At 40.7% G+C, this 16,904-nt stretch overlaps 1 protein-coding gene across 1 annotated transcript in view; it reads left to right on the forward strand.

Moving 5' to 3' along the window:
* Nucleotides 1-16,904, forward strand: part of ARSB (arylsulfatase B) — a 69,584-nt gene that overhangs the window by 38,259 nt on the left and 14,421 nt on the right. The window contains exon 6 of the mRNA XM_074855569.1: nt 6,098-6,168. Coding sequence (XP_074711670.1) covers nt 6,098-6,168 — 71 coding nt within the window. The remainder of the gene's footprint in view (nt 1-6,097; nt 6,169-16,904) is intronic.

Here is a 16,904-nt window from a genome sequence, read left to right on the forward strand (position 1 = left end):
ACTCTTCCCTTATCCACCAGTGCTGTAACCCTGTCATAGAAGGCCACCAAATTTGTCAGGCATGATTTGCCCTTAATGAAGCCATGTTGGCTGTCATCAATCACTTCCTTATTTTCCATGTGCCTTAGCATATTTTCCAGGAGGATCTGCTCCATGATCTTGTAGAACACAAAGGTGAGACTGATCAGCCTGTAGTTCCCCAGGTCTTCCTTTTTTCCCTTTTTAAAAATGGAGCTTATGCTTCCCCATTTCCAATCACTGGGAACTTCACCGAACTGCCACAACTCCTCAAATATGATGGATAATGGCTTAGCCACTTCATCTACCATTTCCCTCAGGACCCACAGATGCATCTCATCAGGTCCCACGGACTTGTGCACCTTCAGGTTCCTTAGATGGCCTCAAATCTGATCCTCTCCTGCAGTGGGCGATTCTTCATTCTTCCACTCCCCACCTTTGCCTTCTGCATCTTGGACAGTGTGGCTGAAACCCATGCCAGTGAAGACTGAGGAAAAAAAGTCCTTGAGTACCTCAGCCTTCTCCATATCCAGAGTAACAAGGTCTCCTGTTTCCTTCTACAGAGGGCTCACATTTTCCTTAGTTTTCCTTTTATCACCATCATACCTATAGAAGTTTTCTTGTTGCCCTTGACATTCCTGGGCAGATTTAATTCTGTCAGGGCTTTGGTCTTCCTAACCTGATCCCTGGCAGCTCACATAGTTTCTCTGTATTTGTCCCTGTCCTTGCTTCCACCCTCTGTAAGCTTCATTTTTGTGTTTGAGTTTGTCCAGTAGCTCCTTGTTCATCCATATGGGCCTCTTGGCATTTTTGCCTGACTTCCTCCTTGTTGGGATGCATCACTCCTGAGCTTGGAGGAGGTGAACCTTGAATATTACCCAGTGTTTTTGGGCCCCTCCTCCCTATGGGGCTTTACCCATGGTACTCTGTCAAGCAGATCCCTAAAGGGGCCAAAGCCTGCTCTCCTGAAGTCCAGAGTAGCGAGCTTGCTGTGCACCGTCCTCGCTGCCCTAAGGGTCTTGACATCCACCATTTCATGGTCACTGCAGCCAAGGCTGCCCTTGACCTTCACACTCCCCATGAGCCCTCCCTTGTTGGTGAGAACAAGGTCCAGCATAACACATTTCCTCATTGGTTCCTCTATCACTTGGAGAAGGAAATCATTATCAACACATTCCAGGAACCTCCTGGATTGCTTATGCCCTGCTGTGTTGTCCCTCCAACAGATACCAGTGTGGTTGAAGTCCCCATGAGGACCAGGGTTTGTGAACATGAGCCTGCTCATATCTGTCTATAGAGGGCCTCATCTGCTTGGTCTTCCTGGTCAGGTGACCTGTAGCACACCCGCACTGTAATATCTCCTGTCCCTGCCCCACCTTTGATCCTGACTCATAAGCTCTCAGTCAGCTTCTCATCCATCTCCAGGCAGAGCTCCATGCACTCCTACTGGTCACTGACATAGAGGGAGACCCCTCTCCTCATCTCCCCTGTCTGTCCTTCTTAAAAAGCCTGGATCCTTCCATTCCAACACTGCAGTCATAGGAGCCATCTCACCATGTCCCTGTGATGCCAATAAGGTCATAGTCCTGCAGGCGTGCGCACTCTAGCTCTAACTGTATGTGCATTTGCATACAGGCATTTAAACTTAGCATAAAGCTGACTTACTGGCTGGAATTCCTTTGTGCTGCTCTTCAGGTGTTCTCCCACTAACCTATGATCCCTCTCCAGGCTCTGGGCATCTATTGCTCGCACTAGCATCGAACTGGTAGGAGTGGATTGGATCAAGGTTTCCCTTTGCTGGCAACTTTAGTTTAAAGCCCTCTTCACCAGCTTGGCAAGCCTATGACCAAAGAGGCTTCTCCCCTTCTCTGACAGATGGGCCCCATCAGCCCCCAGTAGACCAGGTTTCTCAAAGTGAATCCCATGGTCTAAGTAGCTGAACCCCTGGCTGTGGCACTAGTCCTGTAACCATTTGTTGATTTGACAGATTCAACTGGCCCTTTCAAACCCCTTCCCTTTGACCAGGAAGATTGATGAAAAAACTGTCTGCACTCCAGAGTCCCTGACTGATCCCAGGGCTCTGAAATCCTTCTTGATACTCCTCAGACTGCTCCTGACTGTATCATTGGTGTCCAAATTAAACAACAGCAGCAGATTATAGTCAGTGGACTGTACAAGGCGTGGTAGTCTCTTGGTGATGTCACGATTCAAGCCCCCATTAAGCAGAACACCTCTCTGGACAGTGCATCAGATCAGCATATAGGTCCCTCCATACCTCTTGGAAGAGAGTTGCCTACTACTATCACCCATTGCTTTTTCTTAGTTGCACTGGTTGTTATACGGGGAGTAGACCAGGCTGCCTTACTCAGCTCTAGCATCTCTCCTGATGTGATGGGTCTTTCCTCTTCAGTCTGCAGAGCAGTGAATTGGTTCTGCAACCTCAGGCTTCCAGGGAGGTCTCTTGCTCCTGCAGGTCCTTGCCGTTGCAAGCTTCCATTCTTCTGCATTATTGGTTCCCCTCCTTTCTGTGTGTGCTGGTGGGGGAGTTTTTGGATGTTTTGCACTTGGAACCAGCTATCTAACTCCTTGTCAGCCTCCCTGACGCTACAGAGCCTTCTTACTGCCTCCTGCAGCTCAGCCGCCTGCTACAGGAGCTCCTCCAGCTCAGCACACCTTCAGCAGGCAGCCTGCTGCCTATCCCTACCCCAGGAGAAAGGTCTAGGCCCTTCTTGCAGTCCGAGGTCTGTGCTGCAGCCTCTCCCTTCAGCAGCTCCGTCTGAGTGGAGGCATTGGCCACTGCTGGGGTGGATGGTGCAGACGCCCCAGTGAGAGCTGCAGCCTTTGCTCTCAAAGGAGTGCCTGCCAGCATGTCTTCAGGGTCAGGCGGGATGAGTGCCCTTGGTCTGTGCGGAGGGTCACAAAACGATGCCCTGCAGTCAAAATAACTTTAATATGAAATAACTGATATTTCTTCAGAGCTTGTTAGCAAGCATAGGCTTTCAAGTTTTACTCATTTGGCAGGGTAACTTCCATTTTTATATTTTTGTCATGTTGAAAATATCAGAATTGATTGGATGAAGTAAATGAGGCAAGATCAACTTGAATTCTTGTGTACCAAATGGTTACATTCACTTAAGGAATTAAACTCCCATTTGAAAAAAAAATTCCATTGTTGTGGTATAAATTAAAGCTGAAGAAAGAGCAATCTAAAGCTGAGAGTAATGTTTATTTCCAGCATATCTGAAATATAATTATTTTTGGAAAGCATGTACAGATATGACCCAAAGAAATACAATATATGGCAAGGTTATAAAGGGTCAGATTTTGCTGAGTGACACTGAGGATGTTTTTGTGCAAGGTAAACATATTTACCCTGAAAAACCTTGGATTCCTTCCCAAGGACACCTCTGCCTATTTAGCAACAACAACAAAAGTAAAAGATCGCATGTAGATGTTTGTTTACATTCACTAAAGAGTAGTAGATCTTTCTGTATGTTTTAAAAACTTTGCAAAGCAGAAGATAGAGCAATGTTCTCAGCATAAACTAGCTGATTCTCATACCAACTCTAAAGTTAGTCTGGACACTTTCATCAGGATGTTCTTACACAGAGGACTTTTTTTGGAGAACAATACCTTTTAACTGCTCAATTAAATAGTCAGTCAGACATGTAGAATAATATCCAGACAAAAGAAAAAGTTCCTTGTTTTTAGGGAGAGGACCAATGTATTATTTGAGTCTAAAAATAAATATTCTAAAATTAGAGCATTGTAAGATATGGTTACACTGGAAGCTACTAAATTACAAAGGCAGGATCCTCTAGAGAATATTACTGCTTTCTTATTCTAGCTCTGTTGGTTAGACCATATTCCTGATGCAAAATATGCAAAGACTGTGTCTTTTGAGGGGACTAAGGTCAGCATGGAGCTCCATAAATGGGAAGGAGGACAGAGTTTAGGCACAGGGCAAGAGAACTCTGCTACAAGTGTAAATTCTCTACTTCTTGTCCCCAGGATGTTGTGTCTGTCTTCCTGATGTCCTTTTCTGTCAGGCAGCTGCTTTCTTCAATGTACAATGCCATCTTCTTTTCTCTGGCTATTGTTTTGTGAATAATACATGCTGGTTAAAGACCTCAACAGCAACCTGCAACAGCATTACTGGAGTAACACCCAAACTGAACAAGCAGTTCACTACCAGTTAGTAGTGCTACTGAGCTTAATGCAATAATGCTGTAAACTTCAGGAGGTGTATCTCACAATTATATATAAATCACATTTCCAAGTTATTAATACCAATATTCTATCCCAAGAAAAAAATGGATTCAATAAAAATGACAACCACAGCATGAAAAGCTTAAATTAATGCAGGTGAAGTCTTCGTATTTTGTGTTCTACCAGCTGTGCAACAATGTTCATAGCCATGTTCAGTGTACAGTATCCACCCTCCAGATTAAAAGCCATAAAGGAAATTACCTTTAATGATACGATAGTAATACTAGTCTGCTCAAACAGCATGAATATCCTTGGTTCTGACTTTCTACCTACTGTGGTACTGTACGAATACTGGATATATAAACAGGGGAAATGCATAAGAGTAAGTTAACTTCTTTCTTCTGTATTTGGCCCTGATGGAAGATACTAGATTACTTTGCATAAGTCTGGTGTTTGGTTTCTTGTGAAAGGATACTGAAAAATGTAGATGCAGCTCAGAAACTGCAAAATAAGAATATCTCTCCAAGCAGTTACTGCAGAGTCATTCGCATCCTAGTTGAACTTGTACTAACTGGTTCATGTTACTGTTACCTATGAACAGATGGTGAAAGGCACACTTGACCATAGCTGTATGGAGTACCTAGAGACAGTATGAGTCTATTAAATCCAAGATAAAATTTGGTTAAATAAGGCCAGGCATTCCTTAGTTAAGAGTATGACTGCTATTGAGACTAGGGGTGGAGCAGGGAGTTAACTTTTCACACACATTCTGGGAAAAACATTTTTGTGGCAGTTTTATATACACTGAATTACTAACACTGTAGGTTAATTCTTGTACTTCACCTGTATTAATTGCAAGACTGTATTATCTGAACATATTGAATCTTTCATCCAATTCTCCTTGTTAATTTTGTATTCAAAATGCATAGCGTCCAGAAATGGTTTAGAAATGGAATAGAACGGTATTCATTTTAATTAGTTGTTACTGAAAATATTGTTTAATTATATATTTTACATATTAAAATAACAGTACTTTCTGAGGTTTCCGCTAAGTTTTATATCACCTGATTTTTTGTTTTCTTAATGTCAAGTGGTTTAGAGGCCATGGTTGACTTCTTGAGTCTTAAATGAAGAACCTTAACAAAAAAGAAAACAATTTAAGTTATTTGGAAGTTTCTGAAAAGATGTGTTTTGGTTTGCTGTGAAATAATAAAATAGTATTGTGTCATGATGTAGCCAAGGTTTTTTCTAATTATGTCTTCCTACTCGTGTTGCCCTTCATAAGTATATTTCTTTTACTAATTTTTTTAGGACTGAGATTTACTTAACTCAGAAAGTTTATGGGTAAGTTTAGAGGCTCATTCCATACCATCCCTATGTAGCCAATGGCTAGAAAAAGAGGGGTGATTTTTTTTTTTCTCACAAAAATGTTCAGAGTATCTAAATAAATCTTGTGACCTCAACTACAAATCAAAGGTGGGTTCTTTGAGTGGTAGCCAATGCCTCTCGTGTCTTTTGAGGCACCTAGCCAATATGCTTTCAGCATTCATTCAGGTATGCAGAGAGCATAGCAAGTGCCATGCCAGCTTACACTGCAAAATTTGATTTTTAAAGTTGATTATTGTAAAACCCTGCTTTGGTAAACTTATGAATAATCGCAGTGAACACCACTGAAGGCACGGAAGACTGATAGGGACAAAAGCTGTTGCTACTAGACTGGAAAAGAGCATTCAAATTAAAGTTGATAGCAGCTAGTTTATGGTTATGAGCTCATTCTGTATTAGGATGACAAAAAGTCTTAAAATAAAACGTGCAGAATCCTAATGAGCTCTAAAAGGAAATTAACATTTCATTTTGAAATCTCTCCTAGTGAAGGAAGACCTTCCCCCAGAGTGGAACTGCTGCATAACATAGACCCCATGTTTGTGGATGACTTCCCATGTGAGTATGCTACTGATTGTTCATGTCTTATTAAACATATAGTTTATCTTATGAACACTCCTTGTTTTCCTTAAGTGAAGGATTTCCTTCTAGGTGAAACAAAATAGAGTCACATGCCTTCTGTTTTAAGTAAATAGCTTTAAAATACAGAAACATCATCCCCCAGGTGCTTTAAGTACTTACTGAATCATGACCAACACACACTTCCTGTTTCAGAGAGCTCTGGAGCACTGCTGAGTAATGAATAAAGTACTTTGGGACATGGAAATGTTGAGGAGCATCCATGTGCCTGAGGTGCGCAGGGAAGTACACTGCCAAAAAGCCCTACGAAACTCAGTCTTCAGTGCTCCAGATTGGCAGGTAGCTCCCAATGAGCTGCTCACCCTAACACATCTTAATACATCTATATGATATGACCTTGCAAACAGAAAACTTGAGTTTGTGAGAAGCAGACAAGTTCCAAGCCTTGTGATTGCTTTTGTTCCATAATCATGTGGGTTGGATCTTTAATGCCATAATCACATGAATTGGAGCTTAAGTTTGCCAACTCTATAGCTCTTTAAGCACCATCTGTTTTATGATTCAATATTATTAGTTTGCTAAGGACTACAAACTTTTCAAGCAGACATTTTTTTCATACAGAATATTGGAACAGGTTCCTTCCAGTGTTTTTAAAGTGTTTCTGTATTTCATTAAATAAAGAAATAAATCCAGGCAGAGGAAAACTAATGCAGTGGGAACAGTGATCTGTGGCCTGCACGCAGATTCACGTTGTGCTGTAGTAACTGGATAGAAAGGGGTAAGGTGGCCTTCTGCGATGCACATCTCGTTCTGTGATGCTTTTCTCAGAAGGAGCAACATTGTGCCTATTTAGTGCTGGCTGGACAGCACTGCCTGCAAGTAGTTCCGACATGCTGATGGAATTAAGGTGTAGCTACTCCAACATCCATTTAAAGGATGCTCAGTGAATCATAGCATTCCTGTATGACGTTATGCCCTGATGTGGTATTCTCAGGCATACTTCAGGGACCATCTTTTCCTTGTGGGAACTGCCATGACTGAGCTCAGCGGAAGCGTTTGAGTAGACAAACTCCTGATATAAATAGAAGGGGGATGAGCAGAGGAGGTTTTCAGGAGCCTAAGCTCAGAAAATACTTCCCCAGATTGCTTCCATGATGCCATACGCTGATGATACTTCACTGCTACATATAGCATGTCTTTACTTTTTGTGTGCATCGTGTGAGATGGGGGCAGGGAGCAGGGCAGGTGGGCAGAAGCTGTTGTAAGTGGAACTTTTATACTGGATGAGATGTGACTTTTAAGCATTGTGAACAGTGGAAGGGGTATGCATGCCTGTAAATTTACAGTGCTTTTATGTACCTTTCAAAACTGCAATCATTAAAAACAAAAACATTGCTCTTCACCCACATGTCCTTATGCATCATAGAGGATTTCCCTGTCTCTTCTCAGCAAAGGCCTATAATTCTGGCAAGTTACTTTGTGCCACTTGTTTTGCTTTCTCCCTTAATAGCACTTTTGGTCAGGAACAGGTAGAGTTGACCTCTAAATTAGTATGCCATACATTTTTCCTAGTTTTGATTTTATGATACCATTCTTAAAGGATTTGAGAGTAAGTAATTGTATTTCTTATAGGTTTGACAAGAGGTATCACTGTTTTACATGCCAAAATATACATTAAACTGTGCTTTTTCAGATCACTGTTCTTTTAATTAACGTACTACTTCTAATGCAACAGAACATGTTAATTTGTAGTCCACTGTTGGGGACAAGAAATCCAGCTTTCTTTGTACTTCATCTATTGTCATAACGTGCTCAATTTCTTATAAGTTAACTGGAAGTTGGAATGGTTTTGTGCTTTGCAGAATGAATCATTGTATTATTTATGACTTTGTTTTTGACCCAGCTAGTGAAATTATGCTTTGTCATATAAGGATTAAAATTTCTATTTAGCAATATAAGTTATTAGGAGTAACTGTATATGTATGTAACTCAGCTGATTTCTACTTAGTGTCTGTTTTTCATTTTTGCAGACTGAGTAATAAGTTTAGAATTAATATAAATGATGTTGGTATGGATAGATTAGGGAGGCACAAAGCTTGGAATATGTAAGTACTTCCAAATTTTCAACAATCATGACTCTCTTCATGTTTTAAAAAAAAATGTCTTAAAATAAACTGCCCATACAATATTCCTGTCACCAAGGGGATAAATTGTGTGTCACTCTGGACGCTTGCTTTTTCTTTGACTGTTAATTGTTTCTTTGTCCTAATCGTTCTGAGATCAGAGTACTCTTTTGCCTACAGTGCTAAAATATATGTAAGTAAGTTTTGCTGGGTTCTTTCTCACCTCCTCTGTAGTCTTTGGCCTTCTTTATGCCCATCTTGCCCTTGTCCTAGTCCACTTAAAAAAGCACATCACCTAAATCATCTTGTGTCAGACGAAATATTCGTATTATACCAATACTTTCTTTTTTGTAGAAATTGAATTAGAATGTAAAATAATGACTGGAAGATTAGCCAAATCTTTGGGGTTGCAGAGTACTGTGGAAGAGCAAAGAGGAAATTAAATTTTAAGGTACTGTTAAACATAATCAAAAAAACTTCCAGGATGTTGTAGCAGTTCTGAGCATATTATTATTAAGGAAGACACTGTACTGTTGTAGTTGTGCATACAAAGGGCATTAAGTTATTGTTGTATTCAGTGCAGGTTCAGTGCTCCTGAACTCTTGAATGCTTTTGCATATAATGTATGTGTTCTTTCAACATAATATTTTTATTTATCTTCATCTGTGTCTTAATGAACTGGTACTATGTATTTTAAGTAGCATAAACGGTGGGATGTCTCATGCAATTCACTGATTTTTTTTTTTTACTGAAGTAGGAAAACTGAGGTTTGTTCTGTTCAGATTTTTTACATCAAAATAAGCATTCCTTAGGGGAGAACTTATGCAAAATGCATTAATTGATTTAGTGTCAATTCAACTGTTACAGCCAAGTATTCAACAGAATGTTAAGTTAAAGGTAGGACGTACTGTCTTGATTAAGCTAACTACATCTTTGCTGCTGTGATCTGTTAGAACTGACCTTGACCTGCATCTTTACCACTTGTAGGGTAGCATCATACAGCTTTTCAAGTTCTCAGAGTGAGCACTGGTTTCTAAGCTCTGAGCATCAGCCAGGGTTACTCCAGCAGATCTGATGAATCTACCGATCATCATCTACTTACCCTTTTTCAGAAGCTCATGTCCAGTGGTAAATACTATAGCTCTGCAGTAATCTTGTGTCAAAGTACTGTACTTCTCTCCTATTGTTAGTACTAAACAGTATAAGAGGGAAGACACTGTAAACTAGTTTGTCTGCAGTTTCATTTTACAAAAAACATGTTGACATGTCTTATTTCACTGACTCTTTGAAGTAATCAGCCTCTCTCAGAGGGCAGACTTCCTTCATTCAAATATAAATCTTTCCAGGGTCTGAAACATATTGCAGTGTTTCAGACTGTAATTTCTCATTTGTCATCTTCAGTGCTATTAACGGGGTCCCTGTCTCTAACGGCAGACTTTGCCTGCAGGCTCCCTCTGACCTGTGGCAGCCCAGTGGAGTGGTTGGGGTTAAAAACAATCTTTTCTCTCAATGAACTTGATCTGGCTTGCAGTGCAGACCTACAACAATTGTGGTGGTGTAATGGAGGAGTCAGTGGAGTGAAAAACCAGGGTGGGATCTCCAAAAACTGGGATGAGGAGGGAGTGGGTTGCGGTCTTTGTAGCAAAGCCAGTCTGGTGGTGAGCTATTGCCAAGATTACCAGCCTGTCCTCTCCCTTTCTCCCATCCTTCCTCCTTCCCTTGGGTTACATCTGGAAATCACATGGCGACAAGATGAGTCTTCTGCCTTATCAGCTTTCAGACTATTCTGGGTGGCAGGGGGAAAGAGTAGGGAAGGTTTCCACCACATCAGCCAGCTGAATCAACTTGCCCTGTAGCTGTATGACTGGGAGCAGTGGGGGAGTCTGTGGTTGGTGGCCAATGGAGGGACAGGCCACAGGACCCGGCAGCTAAGATCAGCTCAGGCCACCAGGGAACTTCAGCCAGAGGCAGTAGTTTCATGGAGTTTAAGCTGGTGTGAGTTGCTTCTGCTACCAAAGAGGAAATCCTGCCTCCTGCAGTGCCTCACCACCACTCCCCTCTCTCGCAGGTCACCAAAACCACTGACAGAGCCAGGCTGTGAGCCAGGTCAGGATACTGGTTCAGAATTTAATAACCCTTTTTTTTTTTTATTTCTTTGGATGTGTGTTGGATAACCAAGTGCTCATTTTGGCACAAAGGATGGGACTAGAAGGAATTTTGGGGGACAGGTGAGACTGATTCTGTTGTCTCTGAAATTAAACCCTGAGGTTTCTGTTTCATATGTGATGAAGTGATCCAGTAGGTTTCTGCTGGGGATGTGCTTCACTTCCTCCCCTCCCCATTCCCAGCTGCCTACTCCTGATGCTTACTTCGCGTCCATGCTGGCGCTTCTTAGATACTTCCATGGACGGATCCAACTTGCTGCCTTGGTTTTACTCTGTCAGGTAAGTTGAATCTGCTCATTGAAGGGGCTGATGGATGCCAGAGGCAGCACAAGGCAGGGGTGAGGAGAGGCAGGGGCGAGGAGGGCTGTGCGGTTGGAAATGGGGAGGCAGAGAGGGAGAGCCAACCCTTCAAGTTCTCTCTGGCTGCTCCTGGAGCCAGAGCCCCAGGGGGAAGGAGTGGAGAACCGCAGTGGTTGGACCTCGTGCTAAACCAGTCTGGTGAACTCTGCAGATGGAGCTGGACCCAGGCTCCTCAGAGGTGGTTGCTCCTCACCCTCCTTGCTAAAAGCCATCACTTTTGTCTTTCTAGTTGTTTCTTCATCACCCTGTTGGTTATTTTCAAAAGTGATGAATATATGTCTCAATTGCTGGGTCTCAGTGTAGATTTCTAATTTATTAGAGAGTTTGCAATTACATAAAAAAAGCAGGATATTGGTATGAAAGATCTGCTGTCTTCCATTTTCTGTTAGTTTTAAGAGTTTGGTGGTAAAATAGGAGAACTAAAAACAGAAAGCTAAAATTATGTTGAAACAGAGTATCATTTTCTCTGTAATGTATAGGTTAAGAAAGTCCATATAAAATGCATAAAGTAACTTAAAAGTTGCATAAACCAAAAATCTGATTTACATGCATTGGAAAGAAAAAGAAACAAAATTGTTTTGCCCCATTTTTGTGACTTTGTCTTTAAAAAAAAAAGCCAAGTTGTTGATGGTTTGGCAGCTGTGTGGGTGACGTCAGCTCTTCCATTGTGAAAGATCTGTTTTCTTTTAGACAGCCTTATGGCATTTCATCAAGTTTTGGTGATTCAGCTGAATTAAAAACCAACTGGATTTAAGTCTAAATTCCCCTAACTGCTAAACCAAACATATTTCCGACCACACAGTCATTGCTACATGGTCTATCTTGAAGCAGTATTGAAACTTTATATCCCACAGAAGGCAATTTTATTTTGAGAATCAAGACTAAATGACATGGTGAAAGGAAATACACCCTTTAATTCAGAGTTGTTAATCAGAATCTGTCAGTACACACTGTATTATTTTTTAATTCCACTTGCTAAATTTATTAATTAATTTAGTGACTTTCACATGATCTTATAGACTACATGTGTAGCATCACTTTCTCTTCAAAAAGAATTTTAATTTCTTTAAATTAAAGATGTATTCAAAATAAATATGTTGTTGGGTGGGGTTGTTTTAGGCTGAAAAAACTTTTACCTTCATTTAAAATTCCAGACTTCACCATAAACTAAAACTTCAAAGGCATAATAAAATTGTAGACTGCTAATTGTAGTCAATTTATTTTGAAGATATCTGTTCATAGAGGCAGACATCCAAGACAGAGAACTTGTAAAAACATTTTGGATTTTTCTCGAAACTTTTATTTGCCTTGAGCAAAATTAATCAAACTTTACACTGCTCTCCTTGACATTTGAAAAAAGGCACTAGCTCATATATTGCACTATTAATTGCCAAAATAAATGATTGTTTATAAGGGACTAGATCTGCTATATGCAGAATGAACATATGATATATTACAATAGAGAAACCATTTCAGTTCTGGAACTGATGTATCATTCATGGCCATTAAAATTGCATTATAATGGCTGTAGCATTATATATTATATCGGTACATATACAAAAATGATTCATCTTGTTTAAGGAATATACACTCTAGGCTCCTTTAGGCTTCATTTATTACTTATTTTGCCCAGGTTAAAGATGATTTCTGAGACTGCACGCCAGAAGTGATTTTTTCCTCAGTTTTATTACTGATGATGTAGCTCGTTTAGAATTATGTAGCTGGTTTAGAATTATTAAAAAAAAGAAAGTGAAAAAACAATCCCTGGTAATGGAGATACTCAGTAGCAGCAGAAGATATAGGTATGCATGAGTGTGCTGTGTGGACTTCGAATGGGATAAATATACTCCATGTCTGTGCCAGGCTAAGACCCAGAATCCACTCTCAGTGTCAAAGATGTGCAGAAAGGTGACCAGTATGGTTAGCTGACTGAGCTTACATAGCAACAGCTGGAATGGGAGAATGTGAAGAATGGGAAAAAAGACAGATACGTTATTTGCTTCTCTGAATTTCCATTTCTCTGCAAAATTATACATATGCGTGCTGACCATCTGGACTCTGTCATCTTTTCATTACAAGAAAATCATAAATTGCAATGACCCCCTGTAAGTTTATAAGGCAAGAGTTGCCAACGTGACCCTGGAGCTGAGCATGGCCCTCAACCGCTTCATGCAGTGCTTTTCGTGCTGGTCTGGCAGTTTTAGCCAGAGCTCAGCTTCACTCCCTAATGGGAGGCCAGCGTTCCAACTAGCTCTGCTGCCATTCACATCAGAGATAAGTGGTGGGGTTTTTTTGGCTGTTGCCTATATGAAGTTTCTGGGGTGTAGCTCTTGCTGACGGGAAGTTTGGCCTGTGGTTATACATTGTCTTGGCTTTTAGCCCACCTGCATCTCGGTGTGAACTGTCCATCCCTGCAGTATTCAATACTAAGTGTATGGGGATTGCACGTTTGGTGAGTCTCATAAATATTAATCCCCATGTTTCCTTTGGGATGTAGATAATCTCTTTTAGAATTTAGAAATGTTAAGTCACTTGATAAAGCATCTAATGCCAGTATCATGACTGGAATTCCGAAATCCCTCAGTACTACTTCTTTTTTTATGCTTCATCATATACAATACCTATTTGAACATAACACTAACATTTTATATTTTTATACTGATCTTGACATAAATGTTAGATTACATTTTTCATATGAGATATCTCTGTGCTGTAAACCTGTAAAATTTTAATTGTGCAAAGGATGTTAGACTCAGGTTATACACTGCTCAGATGTCTTTACCTTGAACAACAGCGATGCAAGTGGGGTTTCAGTGTTTCATGTATAAGGCCATCTCAGCATGACTTTTGATATCTTCAGTAATTCATAAGTACTATTCACAGAATCACAGAATTGTCTAGGTTGGAAAAGACCTTGAAGATCATCTAGTCCAACCATTAACCTAACATTGACAGTTCCCAACTACACCATATCCCTCAGCACTATGTCGACCTGTCTCCACCACCTCCCTGGGCAGCCCATTCCAACGCCTAACGACCCGTTCTGTAAAGAAATGCTTCCTAATATCCAGTCTAAACCTTCCCTGGCACTACTTGAGGCTATTCTGTCTTGTCCTATCGCTTATTACTTGGTTAAAGAGACTCATCCCCAGCTCTCTGCAACCTCCTTTCAGGTAGTTGTAGAGGGCGATGAGGTCTCCCCTCAGCCTCCTCTTCTCCAGACTAAACAACCCCAGTTCCCTCAGCCGCTCCTCATAAGACCTGTCCTTCAGACCCTTCATCAGCTTCGTTGCCCTTCTCTGGACACGCTTGAGTCATTCAATGTCCTTTTTGTAGTGAGGGGCCCAAAACTGAACACAGGAATCGAGGTGCAGCCTCACCAGGGCTGAGTACAGGGGCAGGATCACTTCCCTGTCCCTGCTGGCCACGCTATTTCTGATGCAAGCCAGGATGCCATTGGCCTTCTTGGCCACCTGGGCACACTGCTGGCTCATGTTCAGCCAGCTGTCAATCAACACCCCCAGGTTCCTCTCTGACTGGCAGCTCTCCAGCCACTCCTCCCCAAGCCTGTAGCACTGCTGGGGGTTGTTGTGGCCCAAGTGCAGAACCTTATCATTTGGCCTTATCGAAACTCCTCCAGTTGGCCTTAGCCCATCACTCCAGCCTGTCCAGGTCTCTCTGCAGAGCCTCCCTACCCTCGAGCAGATCAACACTCCCACCCAACTTGGTGTCATCTGCAAACTTACTGAGGGTGCACTCGATCCCCTCGTCTAGATCATCAATAAAGATGTTAAACAGGAGTGGCCCCAAAACCGAGCCCTGGGGGACACCACTCGTGACCGGCTGCCAACTGGATTTAACTCCGTTCACCACAACTCTTTGGGCCTGGCCATCCAGCCAGTTTTTCACACAGCTAAGTGTGTGCCCATCCAAGCCATGTTTCACCAGGAGAATGCTGTGAGAAATGGTGTCAAAGGCCTTACTAAAGTCAAGGTAAACAACATCCACAGCCTTTCCCTCATCCAATAAGCCAATATTCCATTCAGTTCAAATCTGTTTCCTGGAAAAAATAAGATTTTTAATTTTTTTTTCTTATTTTTCCATCAAAAGTTGAGCATTTCCTTTTACTATCTCTCATTTTGTAGTTTGACCTTGTAGGCTGTATTAATAAGTTTGTTCTTATTTAGAATAACTTTAAATTTTTTATTCCGTAGTTGTATAAGAATGTGATAATCTGGATAAATGCTTTGCCCTGTTGATGTTCACAGGGATTTTTTGCTGTCACGACTAATTCTGGATTTTAGTCAATTGTTTGTGTGGTGTGTTTTTTTGTAAAGATATAATCTGTTGTAAAATGAATGTGAATGCTTTGAAAGAAGAACGAGAGTATTTTTATATGCTTACTTTGTTGACATTAAGAAGATTATGCATTTTGAAAGGTAAGAGATGGAGTTTGATACTCTAGTATAAATCTTCCCTTTGGAATCAAACATTAGTATGAGAAAACTGAAAACAGAAGGGATAATAGTGGGTCTATATGTTCACAGCATTCAACTAAGTGAATTAAGATAGGTGAGCTTCGCTGGGTGAGTTTGCTACAGCAGCATGAAGGTAGGAAGTTATACAGTCTCAGGGCTCATCTGTTTCTTCAAGATCAGTATTCTATTCATTCTTCCAAGGTTAAGGTCACAGCTATTACTCAAATGTTTTTATTGTAACAAAGTAACAGAAAGACTCAGAGTTTTGTAGAAAACTCATTATTGCCATAAAGCAGCAAAAGGTCACAAAATGTCTTTCCTCAGTGAAGTAGCAAAACCCCTTATTTCTTCAGTTATTCATTGTCACACTATAGGCTGGAAGAGCCCTTGACATTTCCAGTTTCCTTGTTGAGGTGAAATAATTGCTCTATACATCATAGTTCAAAAAAAGATAAATCAGTTAAAAGTACATATATGCAAAGGTCTTGTTAACCCACAGAGCCATCTGCATTTCAGAGTGACTGTAGCAAGCTTGTCTTTCCTTCTGGCACATTTTCATAGACTTATGTTAATTAAGGCATCGGACCTACAAGCACATGTGCAACTTAAAAAAATACCTTATAAGTAAGGATGAGCAAAGACAAAGGTTGTACAGACATAACTGAAATGGAAAAATCTTCATTTTTGAAGGGCTACTACTGACTATTGAGCTATCATTTAGAAACACTGTAGAATGTTTTGTTTATTTTATTGATTATAAGCATGAAGGAAAAACTGTTGGCTTTAAAAGAATGAGAAAGAAAGCAAAAATGAATTGACCTTATCTGTGTGAGGAAGTAAAAGTGTAGATGGAAGGTGCTCTTTGAGCCTTTTCAAAAAATGTGCAACATTTTCACTCGCGTAGGGAGAAGAGTTGTCTGTCTTCTGTAGTACAGACCATCAGTAACAACAGCGGTCCATAGCAATGCAGTAGCCCTTGAAATAATCATGAAGAACTTGTTCAACTCTGTATTAGTGGTGTTATTGTGAAGAGGGAAAATGCTACTTAATTAGACAGTGCTATTCAAAGCTACCTTGTAACTTTTAGCTTTGAGTTCTATGAGATTTTTTGTCTTTGGTGCTTCATAAGGAGTCAAAAGTCTAAGAAGCACTAAATAACTACTGATGATAGGTTAATGCACAACAAACAATGTCTATGCAAAACCAGTCTGTTCACAAGCAAGATACTCCTATATATACTTTCCTTAAAACAGTCTAAATAATCTGCTTGGGCTCAGAGTGGTGTTCATCTTTTAAAGTCAGACACTGAAACTTTGATATTTAACTTCTCCCATAGTAGAAGAGTATTTTTTTCTGTATTTCCCTGTAGATTTTCTCTCAGAAAGACTAAATTTGCAATGAATGTAAAACAGCTACAAATCTAATAGAGCAAGTGTTGATCAAGACTTTAAAATATGTGTATTTTCTGAGACATGGAGTAAGCTCTAAAATTGGCTTAATTGTGGATGATGGTGACTGTGAGTTTTACGACAAGTATCTGTAACATTTTCTCCTGCCTGTTTCTCCATCTCTTCCCATGTCTCCATCTC

The sequence above is a fragment of the Strix uralensis genome, chromosome Z (assembly GCF_047716275.1).
Source record: "Strix uralensis isolate ZFMK-TIS-50842 chromosome Z, bStrUra1, whole genome shotgun sequence".
Lineage (NCBI taxonomy): Eukaryota > Metazoa > Chordata > Aves > Strigiformes > Strigidae > Strix > Strix uralensis.